At 46.1% G+C, this 17,404-nt stretch overlaps 1 protein-coding gene across 4 annotated transcripts in view; it reads right to left on the minus strand.

The window, feature by feature from the left end:
- The window catches only part of CDC27 (cell division cycle 27), a 105,123-nt gene that overhangs the window by 67,599 nt on the left and 20,120 nt on the right, over nucleotides 1–17,404 (minus strand). For all 4 annotated transcript variants that reach the window (XM_068263744.1, XM_068263746.1, XM_068263745.1 and 1 more), the window contains exons 2-5: nucleotides 11,080–11,155; nucleotides 9,256–9,403; nucleotides 8,169–8,294; nucleotides 2,684–2,781 (exon numbers count right to left, since the gene is read on the minus strand). In XM_068263744.1, the coding sequence (XP_068119845.1) occupies nucleotides 2,684–2,781; nucleotides 8,169–8,294; nucleotides 9,256–9,403; nucleotides 11,080–11,155 (448 nt within the window). The remainder of the gene's footprint in view (nucleotides 1–2,683; nucleotides 2,782–8,168; nucleotides 8,295–9,255; nucleotides 9,404–11,079; nucleotides 11,156–17,404) is intronic.

Raw genomic sequence — 17,404 nt, forward strand, 5'->3', positions numbered from 1 at the left:
GCCCTCCAGGAAATCCCGTTCTTTGAACGGGATTTCCTGATCGCCTATCGCCGGAGGCGATCGGCGGGGCTGGGGGGATGCCGCTGAGCAGCGGATATCATGTAGCGAGCCCTGGGCTCGCTACATGATTTAAACAAAAAAAAAAATTTTTTTAAAAACTGCTGCGCTGCCCCCTGGCGGTATTTTTCATACCGCCAAGGGGGTTAAGAACATTGTGTAACAAAATTACTTTTTTTATAACAGTCCCATGGTGCATATAATGATATTAGTGATAGCATTATACGTAGGAACAGAGGAATACAGCTCTGCTCCTAAGAATCCCTTACTTGCAGTTATATAGAAACAATGACAAATGACACAGATCATTAACTCATATTTTGACTGAAACCACTCCCCCTGAAAAAACCAAAGGCAGTCACTACTCCTGGCAGGCAACACAAATCAACCTAAAGCATTTCACGGAACTGAAACTCTGTAAATAGCCTAAGACCGGTATAAAGGCGCGCACACACACCATACTGTAGCTAGGTCAGACCCTCCTGTTGGGCAGCCGTTCTGCCGACAGTAGGACGTGTGTACACAACTCCAACTGTCGGAAGAACGCCCGCCCAGCGGGAGGGTCTGACGGACCCGTCGTTAGCTACAGTACGGCATGTGTACGCGCCTTAAAGGGAACCACAGATACTTTAAAGAAAAGTTATACACACCTGGGGCTTCCTCCAGCCCCATACGCGCTGACCGATCCCACACCGCCATCCACCGATGCCCGCAGCTACGAGAACGGGCTCTCGTCGCTGATGTCATCAGAGCCGGACTACGCAGGAGAAGTGCGCCCTCTATACGTATCTCTCCATACAGTGCTGCAGAGATACGCAAAGAGCGCACCTCTGCTACGCTAGACTGGCTCCGACTGGCGGCAGAGCGGGGTCCCGGTTCTCATAGCTGCGGGCAGCGGAGGACGGCGGCGTGGGATCGATCAGCGCTTATGGGGCTGGAGGAAGCCCCAGGTATGTATAACTTCTTTTCTTTAAAGGATCTCTGGTTCTCTTTAAGGAAGGAGCAAAAGGTCATGTGATCACAACACAATGCATCATTCGTTGCTTGTTATTTAGCTATCCTAGCTTTACATAAGTAGATTTCAGAACAATCACTGCAGCTGATATTCTCTAGCGTATGTGAAGCGTAAGTGCCTACAAGTCTTTCCTAGTTCGTGTAGCATCTCACAAAACACTGCTTATGATTGGCAGCCCACCCACGCTTTTTCTTCCCACTATGATGGCTAAATTCAGCATGAATTACACCAGCTTATGACAACAACCACTATGAATTTTAATTACTTCCCCTCCCCCCCCCATCTGCCACAAGCAATCCTCAGAACAGGCAGGACTTTCTCTTCATTCATTTAGTCGACTCCAACTCTTCGTGACCATATGTACTTCTGCACGCCAGATGGGCCCATCAATCTTGGCTTCTTTCAGCTGTTGCATAGGCATGTTCATAGCTTCACATATGCGGTCTACTCAGCATAGCCTCTACCATTTTCTTCTTTTACCCTCTGTTTTTCCAAGCACAAAGAATTTCTCCAAAGAATCTGTCTCTCTCATTATGGCCCATATGTAATTCACTTGTTCTGAGTTTTCTCCCAGGTGAGATTTTCACACCTCGTCATAAAATGCCGTTTAAATCACCAGCAAGCAAGAAAATACTCAAAATAATTTTGATAGTACTTTTTCACCAACCTTCAGGTACTTTTTCAATGGTAAAATGCTGAAAAGTTATTTATGAGAATATGAAAATGATCTCCTAGGAGATAACTCAGAGAAAAAGTTAATTGCATATAGGTTGTGTCCAAAGTATTTAAGTTTTAATAGTAGTTATCAATCCTTCTAGCAAACACTCTAGTCTTATTTCTTTAGCGTAAACCTGAGATGTAAAGTAAATAAAATATCTCTCTCTCTCTCTATACACATACACATACATACCTGGGGCTTCCTCCAGCCCCCTTCAGGCTCATTGGTCCCTCGCCGTCATCCTCCGCCTCCTGGATTCTCTGCAATTTGACTTAGTAATTGGTCCAGTTGGGAGGAATTGCATATGCGCCCTTTGGCTGCACGCCCCAAACGCACTCAGTTAGTCTGCGCCTGCGCCGACTGGCCAGATTACTGGGCCAAATTGCAGAGAATTCAGAATGAGGAGCCTGAACGGGGCTGAAGGAAGACCCAGGTATGTATGTATGTATGTATTTTTTATTTACTTTACACCACAGGTACACTTTAAGTATTGACTGGATTGATCTTCTGGCAGTCCAGGGTACTCTCAGTAGCCTTCTCGACAGCCACAATTCAAAAGCATCATTTTTTTTTCCTGGAGGACTTTATGTAAAAATGTCTTTGATAAACATTTTATAGAGATTAGCTTTAATGAAAACACAAAGCAGATGCCTCGCAAAAAAAAGGTACGGTAACTTGTATGGAACTATGGGTGAAAACATAATGGAAACATAAGGCAGGAGTCAGGAAACCGACACAACCAGCTCTAAGGACACGGCGGCCTGCATCCTGTATTCAGAAAAGGAATATACCAGCTATATATTCTAAAACACAAAAATCAAGAAAAAAAAATTGCATGACTACATAAACATGAAATATCCAGTAACAGGTCTATATGCAGAAGTATGGCCTACCTATTTCACATAACGCTTCAAAGGGAGACCACAGGAAGGGATTTAAACTAAGGCTCTTTTGGTAACATTCTGATCCTTTGGCCAAACGATCCGTTTTACTGCAAAGGGAAGAAAATAGTAAGAGGTTATTAAAATATGTTCCCACATCAGTCTATTATAAAATAAGCGTCTCTCAAGACAACTTAAGGTAGCCCCACTTATGTGACAAACACTACAGAAATATGGTAAACAAGTAACAGAAGTGCAGTGGAATGTTTCACATATGGGAAGCTCTTTTAACCACTTCAGCCTATCTGGACGAGTATACTCGTCCAGATAGGCGCCACTCAAGTCTACAGTGTTTTAGCGGCAGGTACGCAGCACTCGGACCCGGCAGCATTTCCCCATTTCGGCAATTGGGAAAGGGAATCATGGCTTTCCCTTAGCCATTGCAGTGTCTGTAATGAATGGACATGATCCGATCAGGGGCCATGTCCATTCATAATAAAGAATGTGAATGAAAGTAAAAAAACAAGAACGAAACACATCCTGGTAAACCAGGGAGTGTTCCTAGCACCATCTAGTGGCGAATAGTTTAATTTCCCACACCACAGATTTTTAATTTAAAAATATATATTTCCTTCCTTTTAAAGCTCCCACCCCAGTTCAGGGCCGGATTTAGGCCAAGGCCACCTAGGCCATGGCCTAGGGCGCCAAATGAGCAGGGGCACCAAAGCAGCAGGCTAAACTGGTGCAGCATTGGCAAGCTTGCAAATGCTGCAACGCAGGGAGTTTAACCGAGCACCTGACTGGGTACTCTGGTGCCAGCCGCCTGTGCAGCAGCCACCTTGCTCTCTGTACACGTTTGCATTGTGGCCGGCAACTATGGACTTGGGCAGCATTGGAAATGAAAAGGAAGAGGAACTTCTGCACTGGAGAGGAGTGGAGAAATGAGTGACACTGATGGCTGCTGCAATGTGAAGGTGAACTGGCTACCTATACTGAAAGGGCGGGAGTTTGAAAAGGAGGGATTAAGGGAGTCATCTGGCTACCTACACTGGAGGGAAAGGGGGGAGGAGTCATCTGGCTACATATACTAGAAGGAAGGGGAAGGGGTCATCTGGCTACCTATACTGGGGGGGGGGGTGTCATCAGGCTATCTATACTGGAGGAAAAGGGCAGAGGAGTCACCTGGTTACATATACTAGAGGGAAGGGGTCATCTGGCTACCTATACTGGAGGGAAAGGGGGAGGAGTCATCTGGCTACCTATACTGGAGGGAAAGGGGGGGAGGAGTCATCTGGCTACCTATACTAGAGGGAAGGGGGAGGGGTCATCTCTCTACCTATACTGAACGGGGGCGGCTGGTGACAGTGGCCTAGGGCGGTAAAGAGTACAAATCCAGCCCTGCCCCAGTTACTAAGCAAACAGATGAAAAGAAAAAAACAAAAAAAAAAAAAAACAAATAGTTAGTTGCTTAACCACTTTACCCCCGCGCGTACGTATTTCTCCGCCCCTTTTTCCATCCTTTAAAAACCAGGGACGGAGAAACACGTACTTTCCGCGTTCCCGACGCTGTCCGCGCTCCCGCTCGTAAACACGCCGCCCGCCGCTAGTAAAACCGCCGCCGCCCGCTCGCCCGGAGATCAATGAACGGGAAAATCCATTCCCGTTCGTTGATCTAAGCCCCACAATGACCCGCTGCTCTCCTATGGGCAGCGCGATCATTGTGAGAAGAAACTCACGTGTCCAGCCTCCTTATTCTTCCTCCAAGCTTCCGGAAGGAGGCTTGGAGGTCGCAATAAAGCAAAAAGTTACTGTGGCCATCTTGTGGCCAAATAGTAAACTACACCCTACACATTTTTCACATACAAATAAATGACTTTTACACAAAAAATTAACTCATTACCTCCCACACTCCCCATTTTTTTTTTTTTTTGTAATTAAAAAAAAATTCAAAAATTTACAATTAAAAAAAATACATAATTAGTTACCTTAGGGACTGAACTTTTTAAATATTTAAGTCAAGAGGGTATAACACTGTTACTTTATAAACTATGGGCTTGTAATTAGGGATGGACGCAAAACTGAAAAAAATGCACCTTTATTTCCAAATGAAATATTGGCGCCAAACATTGTGATAGGGACATAATTTAAACGGTTTTATAACCGGGACAAAAGGGCACATAAATTTCATGGGTTTTAATTACAGTAGCATGCATTATTTAAAAACTATAATGGCCGAAAACTGAAAAATAATTTTTTTTTTCCCCACATTTTTCCTATTTTCCCATTAAAACACATTTAGAAAAAAATAATTCTTGGCATAATGTCCCACCTAAATAAAGCCTAATTGGTGGCGGAAAAAACAAGATATAGTTCATTTCATTGCGATAAGTAATGATAAAGTTATAGACGAATGAATGGAAGGAGTGCTGAAAGGTGAAAATTGCTCTGGTGGTCAGGGGGTAAAACCCCTCAGTGGTGAAGTGGTTAAAGGGACACTTAAGTAAAAAAAAAAATGAGTTTTACTCACCTGGGGCTTCCAATAGCCCCCTGCAGCTATCCGGTGCCCTCGCCGTCTCCCTCCGATCCTTCTGGCCCTGCCGGCAGCCACTTCCTGTTTCGGTGACAGGAGTTGACAGGCTGGGGACGCGAGTAATTCTTCACGTTCCTGGCCACAATAGCGCCATCTATGCTGCTATAGCATATATCATATACCATATAGCAGCATAGAGGGTGCTAATGTGTCTGGGAACTCGAAGAATCACTCGCGTCCCCAGCCTGTCAGCTCCTGTCACCGAAACAGGAAGTGGCTGCCGGCGGGGCCAGGAGGATCGGAGGGAGATGGGGAGGGCACCAGACAGCTGCAGGGGGCTATTGGAAGCCCTAGGTGAGTAAAACTCATTTTTTTTTTGTTTGACTTAAGTGTCCCTTTAAAGAGACACGGAAGCGAAAAAAAATATATGATATAATGAATTGGTTGTGTACTATGAATAATTACTAGAAGAATAGCAGCAAAAAAAATATTCTCATATTTTTATTTTCAGGTATATAGTGTTTTTTCTAACATTGCATCATTCTTTAATATGTGCAGATTACACAACACTCAGCATTCAAAATGATTCTTTCAGAGCAGTCTGTGAACTAATGACCTCTCCTCTAGCAGAGAAAAAGACATTTGTTTAGTAACAGTTGAGATAATAAAAGTCAGATAACAGCCCTCTCCACGACTTTGAAAGTCACAGAGATGAATGGCTTTTTTCCATAAAGATAACAACTGGAGTTTCTTAACTCTTCCTGTACTGGAAACAATTAGACTGATGTATCTGATCTTAATGTTTTATTTCTTAGCTGTGCTACACATACAAATCATATCATATTTTTTTTTCGCTTCAGTGTCTCTTTAAGGGCCCTTTTCCACTAGCAATTGCTAGCGTTCACGCTAATTTTTTGCTCTTTTTTTTTATATGTATCAGTATATCATGAGGGTAGATTACTGTTATTTTAGTACATAAGGGCTTGCAACTGATAAGACAAAAAAAAAAAAAAAATACACCTTTTATTTCCAAATAATATACTGTTGCCATACATTGCACTAGGAACATAACAAATGTTGTGATAGCCGGGACTAATGGGCAAATAAAATGGATGTGTTTTATTTATAGTAGCATTGCTTATTTTAACCTCTTGACGACCAGCTAACGCCGATTGGCGTAAACTGGTCGTCTGCGGGTTACCATGGAAACGGCCGATCGATCGAGCGGCCTTTCCATGTCAGTTCACGGAGGGTGTCTCCGTGAACAGCTGGAGAGCCGCCGATCGCGGCTCGCCGGCAAAATGTAAACACGCGGGGAAGGAAGCGCCGTAGGGCAGATCGGCGATCCCCGGCCTCTGATTGGCCGGGGATCGCCAGCATCTGATAGGCGGAAGCCTATCCTTCAATGCGCAGGACGGAACGCCGTCCTGCGCATTACGGAGAGAGGGAGGGAGGTAAGGAGGCAGAGGGCGGAAATGGCTGCGGAGGGGGGCTTTGAGGAGCCCCCCCCCGCAAAACGCAGATGGCCGGCGGCGATCAGACTCCCCCGGCAGGACATCCCCCTAGTGGGGAAAAAAGGGGGGGGGGGGGGGGAAGTCTGATCGCCCTGGCATAATACTGATCTGTTCTGCGGGCTGGAGAGCCCACGCAGCACAGATCAGGCAAATCACCCCTGGTCGGCAAGTGGTTAAAACTGTAGGGGGATGGAATTGGAGAAAGTGTTTTGTTTTTTGTATTTGCCTATAAAATGCATAGAAAATAAATTACTGAAGACAAGTATCGCCCACAAAAAATTTAATTTGTAGCGCAAAGAAAAAAAAATTGATAGATCATTTACGTGTGATGAGTAGTGATAAAGTTATTGGCAAATAAATGGGAGGAGCGCTGACTGGTGAAAATTGCTTCAGTCCTTAAGGTGAAAACACCCGTAGGTTAAACTGGTTAAAGGGAACCAGAGAGGAATGCTACGTTGAAATAGAAAAAAGCTTGTATACATACCTGGGGCTTCCTCCAGCCCCATAAGCCTGAATCGCTCCCACGCCGCCATCCTCCACTTCCTGGATCCGCCGGTACCGGGCCCGTCATTTCCGGCGGACGCGGCCAATTGTCCGCATCACAGGGGCTCCCTCCATACCTGTACGCATGCGGCTGCGCAGTAGGCAGCCGCACGCGTACCTGTATGGAGGGAGCCCCCTGTGATGCGGAGAATTGGCCGCGTCCGCCGGCCGACTTGCCGACTCGCGGCAATGACGGGACCCGGTACGGGCGGTTCCAGCAAGTGGAGGACGGCGGCGTGGGAGCGATCCAGGCGTATATGGCTGGAGGAAGCCCCAGGTATGTATACAAGCTTTTCTTCGTCCTCTCTGGTTCCCTTTAACCACTTCTGTACCACGCTATGGGTTTTGCTGATCTGTGCTGCGTGGGCTCTCCAGCCCGCAGCACCGATCAGGTTGCAGCCAGGCCGATCAGACTTCAACCCCTTTTTTCCCCACTAGGGGGATGTCCTGCTGGGGGGGTCTGATCGCCGCCGGCTGCTTGCGCTTGCGGGGGGGGCTCTTCAAAGCCCCCCTCCGCAGCGCTTCCTGGCCTCCTTCCCCTTCCCTCCCTCTCCCTCCTCCTGTGAGCGGCATAGGACGGATTTCCGTCCTGCGCCTGATGGGATAGGCTTTAGCCTATCAGATGCCGGTGATCCCCGGCCAATCAGAGGCCGGGGATCGCCGATCTCCTCTACGGCGCTGCTGCGCAGCAGCACCGTATACATGTAAACACCGGGGAAGATCTTCCCCGTGTGTTTACATTTACCCTGCGAGCCGCCGATCGGCTCGCAGGGTGTTCACGGAGACACCCTCCGTGAACTGACATGGAACGGCCGCTCGTATGGAATACACTTCAGGATTCAGGGGCGTACTTATACGCACCGAGAATCCGGAAGTGGTTAAGAGGCAGAAAGATACAACACCAGCTTACCAATATACATGGCCGAGCAGCGACAGTGTAAAGCAGGCAGAGTCTCCGAACTCTGTCACAATCTCCTCCTGGCTCTTTTGTTTATTCAGCACTCCGCCTGACAAGATCTGTTCACCCTCTGCCAGCCTGCAAATGAGAGGAGACCAAGATGAGGAGAAGAGGACAAGATGTGAAGGCCCTCTCTAATGCAGGACTAAACTAGTGAAAAAACAAAGATGTGCAGAACAGAGGGCATGGACAAATCACTCTGCTGAGATATCTTTGAGTACAGATGACAAAAAAAGAATGCACCATGATTAAACGAAGGACATCTTTATGTTGAACTGCAAGTTTATTTTTAAAGGGATCAGAGGACCAAAATTTACAGACATGGGACCATAACTTTTCTTCAAGGGAGGTTCATGAACTGCTACACCCCCCTCTCCCCCCGGGCTACTTTGAGCTGCAGTACTACAGCACAGTGACATACAAGATGGAGGTTTGGGGCTAGGGATCCCCCCAAAGATAAGGGAATGCTTTCCGTGAAGCCTCCAATCTTAAAGGGACTCCGAGCACCTCTCATGGGTATGCCTTTAAGACTCTGACCAGTACTGCAAAGTACTTAAAGATGCATGCCTTTCTGTAGCTTGTGCTCCCTTTCATATGATGCCTGAACCGCCGTTCTACACTAAATAGTTTTCATTCAATTTCAAATTTAAAAACCGCGGCTGCCATCTTGGCTATGTTATAACTTCCTGGTCACCCGTCTTCTCTGTTAGAGAAGTGCATCACTGAATGAAGCAGGAAGAGGAAGTGACACGCATGGCCATTGCAAGAGGCTCCTCCAGAGTGGTCATAGCAAGACTTTGTTGGAAGTCGTCTGGCTTAAAGGCATGCCCATGAGAGGTGCTCGGAGTCCCTTTAAAAATCTGAAATAAAGGTGTGCGAGGTCCATGGTCATTAAACAGATTCTCTTTTTTAAAACATTCAGTGCAGTTTAGAGAAGGAATAGAAGCTGAGGCAAAACAGTTAATTCAGACACTCAATCCTGCATCCCAAACAGAAAGTCACAACCTAGGCAACCAGAGAGGCAGAGGACCATACTTACTTGCTAAGATCCACGCAGCACTTAGCGAGAAGATATTTACATTGTGGGGTGGCACAGCTGTGGGTTTTCAGGAGACGGTACGCTTTGTATGCTTTTCCTGAGCGGTAATAACATGTAGCTAGTAGAAATAATGCCTCTTCTGAATGCACTGGGAAAACAAACAAAAAAAGACACCATATCAGTTATGCTAGACCGCCAATCCATGTTTACTGCTACAGCAGAACTAGCCAGAAAACCTATCTTGTGCTCAGGAATTCGCTTCCAGGAGAAGGGAGAGTAGAAGTGGATTTATAACCTTACTTCACTTGTCTCCATCCTGTTCATTTAAAAAGTGTACCAGAGACTGATACTGTCCCAGGATTCATACTTACCTGGGGCTTCCTCCAGCCCCCTTCAGACCGTTCAGTCCCTTGCCATTCCCCTGAGCAGCTCCAGTCCCTCACCGCAAAGAGTGCTGATGCGATGCTACTCTGCTTGATGGGAGGGGGTGGCGGGGATGTTTGTTTACCGGCTGCCTGTCTGGTCTCTTGGGCGGGGCAGAGGGGGGGGGAGGTTTAGTTAGGTGGGCTATGGACCTATGGATCCATTATTAGAATTCCCCTCTCGGGTTCAGGTCCAGACCACATCTGCTATTTGTTGGGCCTGTGGGGCAGAGAGGGATAATCTACCTGGATGTCTGCCTCCTGCTGTGACGCTCAGCCTCCTGATACTTCCTGCTTCACAGGCAGATCTTCCACTGTGAAACAGGAAGTGTCGGTATCATGGAGAGCAGTGTGGAGCGTCACAGCTAGAGGGGGACATCCAGGTAAATCATACATCTCTGCCATGGCGGCACCTTCTCTGACATGTGAGGATACAGTTTCACGTCTCATGAATTTCCAATAAGTAAGCAATAAATCAGTAGGCCGATTCTATCCACTATCAAATCATGTCCTGGCCAGTCTGTGACTGCCAAGGTAAAAGGGAGGTCAGGCTGCTGGCTGTGCTCTCTGGCTGGACTGTAGACTAGAGCACACGTCGAACTCCGGCCCGCGGGCCAAATTTGGCCCTCAGAGCTATTAAATTTGGCCCAAAAGGCCCACTTTGCATTATGTTTGTCCCTCTCTAGATCACCAGGGAAGCTATATTTGAGGTGAAGCCCTATAGCACCAGGGAAGCCATATGGGGAGGTAGGTGGAAAGCACTAAACACTAGGGAACTGTATAGGGGAGGGAGGACCACTAGACACCAGAGAACTTTATAAGCGAGGAAGGTGGCCAGTAGACATTGAGGTTGGCCTGCGACTAGGTCCCACTGTACAATTTTGGCCCGCCAATAGGTCCCAGTTTACAATTTCGGCCCGTGACTAGGCCCCAGTGTACAATTTCGGCCCACTTTGAATTTGAGTTTGACACCCCTGGTCTAGAGCTACCTAAATTTCAACATTCACTGGTCAGGAGGATGACAAATCTGACAGCAGAGATATTTCCCTTGTACTGTATGCAGTCGCTGCATTTCACAGTTTCCTTGCAGTCCAGCTGCAAGAACAGTCTGACTGAGCAACAAAGCATAGCTACAATGTAAATAATGCCCTATTATCTACACTTACCATAATGGGTGTCAGTAAACTGGTTTCACATCTGCAGTTTTGCAGTTCTGTGGGCGTAGGTAGCCTAGGTTTAGCAATAATATGAAATGGGATAATTGCTTCTCGGGATAGCAGTAATGAGACAGGCAGATAAAGCATGGCAAACACTGAGCTTGTTGCATCAGGAATGGATACACTCATTAAGTCTACCACTGGATTCCATGTACCTGACAGCTTACAAGCATTAACTGACGTACCTTCCGCATAAAGCCTTTCTGCCAAGAATACGGCATCTCTGTACGCGTAGTGATTCAGTGCTTGCCATATAGCAGCCTGGGGGGACAAAACAGTGTAATAAAGGTTCCGTTATTGCAAGGGAGACATGAATGTACATAACCTTCAACATATTGTACTGCAAAAATACCCACCCACTGGATGTTAGCAGAGGTTAATAAATGAATACGGCTTCCTTCCAGCTGCCTCTTGGCATGAGCTCAGGACGCAACACTTTGAACGCCAACTGCATTTATTCCAATCACATATAGCGGACTACAGACAGTACAACCCGATTGTACAATCTTACCAACATTTATGCAACGGTGCCCATTAAAGAGGAACTGTAACGACAAAACGGCCCCTGGGGGGTACTCACCTCGGGTGGGGGAAGCCTCAGGATCCTAATGAGGCTTTTCACGCCGTCCTGCGTCCCTCGGGGGTCTCGCTGCAGCCCTCCGTACAGCCGTGACGCAATCTTTACCTTCCTGGCTCCTGCGCAGGCGCTCTGATGCCTCTCGGCGCCGAAGTAGGCGGAAATACCCGATCACCGTCGGGTCTGCTCTACTGCGCAGGCGCAAGTTTCCGGCGCCTGCGCAGTAGAGCGGACCCGACGGAGAACGGGTATTTCCGTCTATTTCCGTGCAGAAAGTCGCCACAGCGCCCCCGCTGGAGCCAGCAAAGGTAAATATTGAACTGACAGTCGGCACAGTCGCCGGCTGTTCGGAGGGCTGCGGCGAGACCCCCGTGGGACAGAGGACGGCGTGGGAAGCCTCATTAGGATCCGGAGGCTTCCCCCACCCGAGGTGAGTACCCCCCAGGGGAGGTTTTTAATGTTACAGAGTCTCTTTAAAGTTGTCTGAAACTCTGACATAAAACATTGAATAAAAATGTGTTTTCCTACTTTTTATTACACAAAACAAAGCTGAAGTAATCACCCTTTGAACTTTCCTGCAGTAAGACCTTATGTCAAACTGTCCCTCACTATTTCTCGGTTTATTTTTGATTCAGGTTCAATCTAAAGCAAACCTGAGCTAACAAAAATATAACAAAATCCCTAACCTAAAGGGGCCCATACACGGGTCGATTTCAGCCATCGATCAGAAATCAATTCTATCAAATCTATCGATCGATTTGCGGCCGATTTCGATTGATTTGCTCTGACAGGTCAATGTGATCAATGGCCCATAGAGTTGCATTAGATCTAATGGTCCAATAATGCATCATTCCATTCTGAAATCTATTGGAAATCTGTTCCTAGTGTGTGGCACACATCAGATAGATTCCACTTGACAGGCATCTGACAGAAATCTATCTGATGGTCAAATCTGCGGCAAATCTATAAGTGTATGGCCACCTTAAGAACCTAAAGACAGATGTGTCTGGATGGTACAGTGGCTACCCACATCCTCCTTGACGACCTGGCTGGGACCCTCTAATCAGCACCTGTGCAAATCTCGCTTAGGTTTACTGTGCTCCTGTATTTGCGCATGCTTTTATACAAAGAGGAAGACCGCCATGGGAACATACCCAAACTCTTTTCAGATAGGTTAAAGAGGAACTGTTGCAAAAATCTTAAAATTTAAAACACATACGAATAAGAAATACATATCTTTCAGAGTAAAATGAGCCATAAAGTACTTTTCTCCTATGTTGCTGCCACTTACAGTAGATTTGGGTTAGTCCATCTCTTCATGGGGGATTCTCAGCATGGCCTTTATTCTTTATAAAGACATTCCCTGAAAAAGATCGATACAAAGATGCTAGCCAGCCTCCCTGCTTGCCATACACTTCTTTGGCAGTTGGACAGAGCAACCACCAATCGCTAAGTACTTTTAAAAATAAAGAAAACCCTGAGAACCCCCAAATGAGAAGATGGGCTAGTCCAAAATCTGGGTAATGACAGATTTCTACTACCTAGCGTGAGTGACAGCAACATAGGAGAGAAGCAATTTATGGCTCATTTTACTCTGGAAGAAACTTGCTTCTTATTTGTGTATGTTCACAGATATTTAACATTTTAAGATTTTCGCGACAGAGGTCCTTTAAGAGGATCCCTACGCAGCAGAGGTGAAGTCGAGGATAAGATGGGAAGACTCCCAAAAACAATGAATGCCCCTCCCCCCCCCCCCCCCCCCAGATTCCTTCAACATCTGCATAAGTGCCAGTAGGCTAGACAGCTGGCCGACTATGTTTATTACATGCCTAAGAATCTTCTTCATTCATTAGACATTAAAGCGGATCCGAGATGAAAAACTAACTAGAACAAGTCACTTGTCTATATATCTTCTCTAAAGTTTAGATAAAAGTTTACACAGCATATCTAGCTGGAAACAGCTTCAACAGTGTATGATTATTTATTCCTGTGATACAATGAGGGCAGCCATGTTCTGTTTGTCACATTGTTACAGGCTGAGGGCTGGAGATGCTATCAGCTTGCCTGTGTGTAAATTCAGTCCCCTCTCCTCCTCCCCTCTGCCTCTGAAATCAGTGGCTAGTAAGCTCCTCCTGTCCAGACTGAGCTCCCAGAAGCCCTTGCTACAGTGCCAAGGCACTCTAAAAAGATGTGGGTGAGGCTTGTTTAGTTTATAGGGAATTAGAGTATTAAATCAAAACAAAAAACTATTTGGCTTGAGGAATGCCCTATAAACTATATGAAAGGAACACAATTATGCAATGAGTAACAGTTTATCTCGGATCCACTTTAAGTAGCAACACAGTAGGAGACAGAACATCTAGGACAGAAGATGATGTCCAGATGAACATCAAACAAGGTGTCCAGTTTTTAATGTTCTTCCTTTCGATACACCATGACCTTGATAATCGAGAACCTCCACAGAGATCTGTATAGAGATTCACAAGCTTTCCTACATTTAGTCTGTTGATCAGACTCTGTCCCCCCACCCCCCCCCCCCCCGGATGTCCCTTCACTTGCATGGATCATCGGCTTGTGCAGCACCTCACAGGGATCAATATTATACCTCATTACTGCTGCCAACATAGAACCTGATGCCATAATTATTCTTTATGCTATCACATCACCTGGCCTGAAAAAATGTCTGCTGCAGTCACATGATCGCTGCACATTTGCATATAAATCCTCCTGATTACAGTTCAGCAAGATACAGATTTACATGCAGAATTAGGCTTCCTAAACACCACTGACAAAGAGCGCACAGAGGTGGTTACTCATTTCTAAAGGTCAGGCGTTGCCTCAGCAAAGCAAATTTTAGGTAAAGGTGTACAATTTCCTGAATTCACTTGGCTGCGGTCATTACTAGCCCTCCAGGAAAATCAGTCTGCAGCTGCAGTTATTTGCCAGTCTACGCTCCCTGCACTGCTGATGAAGACTGCAGTGTAAAAATCTCTCCACTGAAATCACCATATGTCACACCGAAGCCCAGTTATATAACCCTTAGGTTCTCAACATGTGGTACTTGTACCCCAGAGGGTACTTCTGATGGTTCCAGGCTTGATATACTTAACAAAGAATAACATTTAGAGTTTTAGAAAATGATAAATCTTAAAGAGGTTAAGTGTCGCGAAAATCTTAAAAAATGTAAAAACACATACAAATAAAGTACATTTCTCGCAGAGTAAAATGAGCCATAAATGACTTTTCTCCTATGTTGCTGTCACTTACAGTAGGTAGTAGAAATCCGACATTACCGACAAGGGTTTTGGATTAGTCCATCTCTTCATGGGGGATTCTCAGCATGGCCTTAATTCTTTATAGAGAGACTCCTTGAAAAAGATTTACATAAATATGCTGGCCAGCCTCCCTGCACACTATTTTGGCAGTTGGACGGAGCAACTGCCATTCACCAAGTGCTTTTAAAAATAAAGAAACCCTGAGAACCCCCCTATGAGAAGATGGATGGACTAGCCCAAAACCTGTCGGTAATGTCAGATTTCTACTACCTACTGTAAGTGACAGCAACATAGGAGAAAAGTAATTTATGGCTCATTTTACTCTGGGAGCAATGTACGTCTTATTTGTATGTGTTTTGAATTTTAAGATTTTCACGGCAGTTCCTCTTTAAAACACCAAATTAGTGTTTTAGCTAATCAAGAGCAATAGTGAATGCTTCGGCATTGTTTAGAACCAATTATGTGCTACGATTAAATATTACTGTCAAGGGGTACTTGTGATAATGTTTACTAAGCTAGGGGGTACAGGGTTTTAAAAGAAGTAGATACAGATCCCAATAAAATGTTGAGAACCCCTGATATAACCCACCCCATCATCAGGAGCTGGACGAGGCTACGGAAATTAGGAATATTTAGGTATTCTCAAGCCGCAAAATTCATTTTAGCATTGCTGTGCACCAGGGTAACCCACATCTGAGAAATATCAATGTGCCACCTCCTGACTGGTAACATATATACGCCAACACAACTACCTCAATTTATATTTGGACAGGTTTATATCACCTGAGAAACCAGGAAGACTGCATGAATCAAATATAAACCAAGGGTTAAAGAAACAGTAATATCCCCACTACAGCCCCTCAAAACTGCTTCCGGACCTCAGTCAGAATCTATATCCTATTTGCAGCCACTTATCTCTGCCAGGGTGTAGATTTCAATTACTTGCCTCCACAGTCATGCGGTTTCCGTCACTAAGGCGGTGCTGCAGCCTAGTGATTATGACTACTGAGCTCTGTACAAAGGTGAGGAGTTAATTTCATTGGCTGCTGATCCTGTGATCACTGTGACCCAATCACAGGACGTCAAATGGGGAGAAGACGTTGCCAATCCTTAAAGTGAATGTTTACCGTTTCAAAAAAGAAAAAGTCAGATACTCCCCTAAGGAGAGGGAAGGCTCGGTCCTAATTAGCCTTCCCTCTCCTCTCCCAGTGCCCGGTCCCGCGCAGGATCCCCCGTGGCAGTTCTCGACCAGTTCGGTCAAATACTGCCACTTCCGCATGCCGAAGGGAGCTTTCGGAAGCCTTCGGGAGCACTCGGGCTCCCATGGACGGGGCCGCTCCATACTACGCAGATACTACGAGTATCTGACTTTTTTTTTTTTTTAATAGCGGTACCCATTGGCTTTAACCTTCCTGGCGGTAAGCCCGAACTGAGTTCGGGCTATGCCGCCGGAAGGCACCGCTCAGGCCCCGCTGGGCCGATTTGCATAATTTTTTTTTTGCTGCACGCAGCTAGCACTTTGCTAGCTGCGTGCAGTGCCCGATCGCCGCCGCTACCCGCCGATCCGCCGCGCCGCAGCCGCCCCCCCAGACCCCGTGCGCTGCCTGGCCAATCAGTGCCAGGCAGCTCTATGGGGTGGATCGGAATCCCCTATGACGTCACGACGTCGTTGACGTCATCCCGCCCCGTCGCCATGTCTTTGAACGGGATCTCCTGATCGCCGATCGCCGGCGGCGATCGGAGGGGCTGGGGGGATGCCGCTGAGCAGCGGCTATCATGTAGCGAGGAAAAAAAAAAATTAAAAAAAAAAAAGATTTGCTGCCCCCTGGCGATTTTTTAGCAAACCGCCAGGAGGGTTAAAGGACGTAAGTGGTCTGAAAGTCAGCATTTCTACTTTGCTCTAAAAGATTCCTTACAGCTTGAAATGGTTAAACAAAGCACTTTGTCCTGCTATTCAGCTTCAAATCCGCATCCAAACTGGAGATACCAGTATCTTTTTTTACTTGTTAAACACAAGTGTATCAACACTGTAATGTAAACAAACACTCTCTGAGAAATGTATCTGCTTCAGGCAGACACACAGTTCAGAATAGCTCATTAGAAGATTTTAAAATATATCATAAAAGGAAGTTATAATAGAAAAAAAATAAAATGCAATGGCAGCTTTCAGGGCACAATAAACCACACTTTGGAAACGTGTAATTTGTAGACAGACAATATTACTTGTGCACAAAAGCAAATATGATAACTGTATGAGTAATAAAAAGTAGAAAAACATTTTTATTGAATGTTATGTCGGAGTTTCAGACCACTTTAAAGTGAATGGGAACCGAAATTTAACTAAAAAAGTCAGTGTGAGAAAATGCGGAAAAGCCGCCGCGTGTACTGACTTGCCGCGTCCAGCGCGGCGGTTTGCACGCAGCAGCGTGCAGCTAGTGTGGCTGAGCCTGTTAGTTCACACAGGTTTAGGAATACGCGCGCGCTGAAAGGCAGAACATTTATGATGGCCAAGGAGGGATCAGCTGACCAGGCCGGTCAGCTGACCTCAGAGCTGGTAACCATTGGTTGATCACTTCAGGGTGGTGCCAGAGAGCTATGCGCTATATATGGATACTGCTGGCCACTCTCAAGTTGTTTGCCGTTGCGATCACTACGTGG

Source organism: Hyperolius riggenbachi, chromosome 12 (assembly GCF_040937935.1).
Source record: "Hyperolius riggenbachi isolate aHypRig1 chromosome 12, aHypRig1.pri, whole genome shotgun sequence".
NCBI lineage: Eukaryota > Metazoa > Chordata > Amphibia > Anura > Hyperoliidae > Hyperolius > Hyperolius riggenbachi.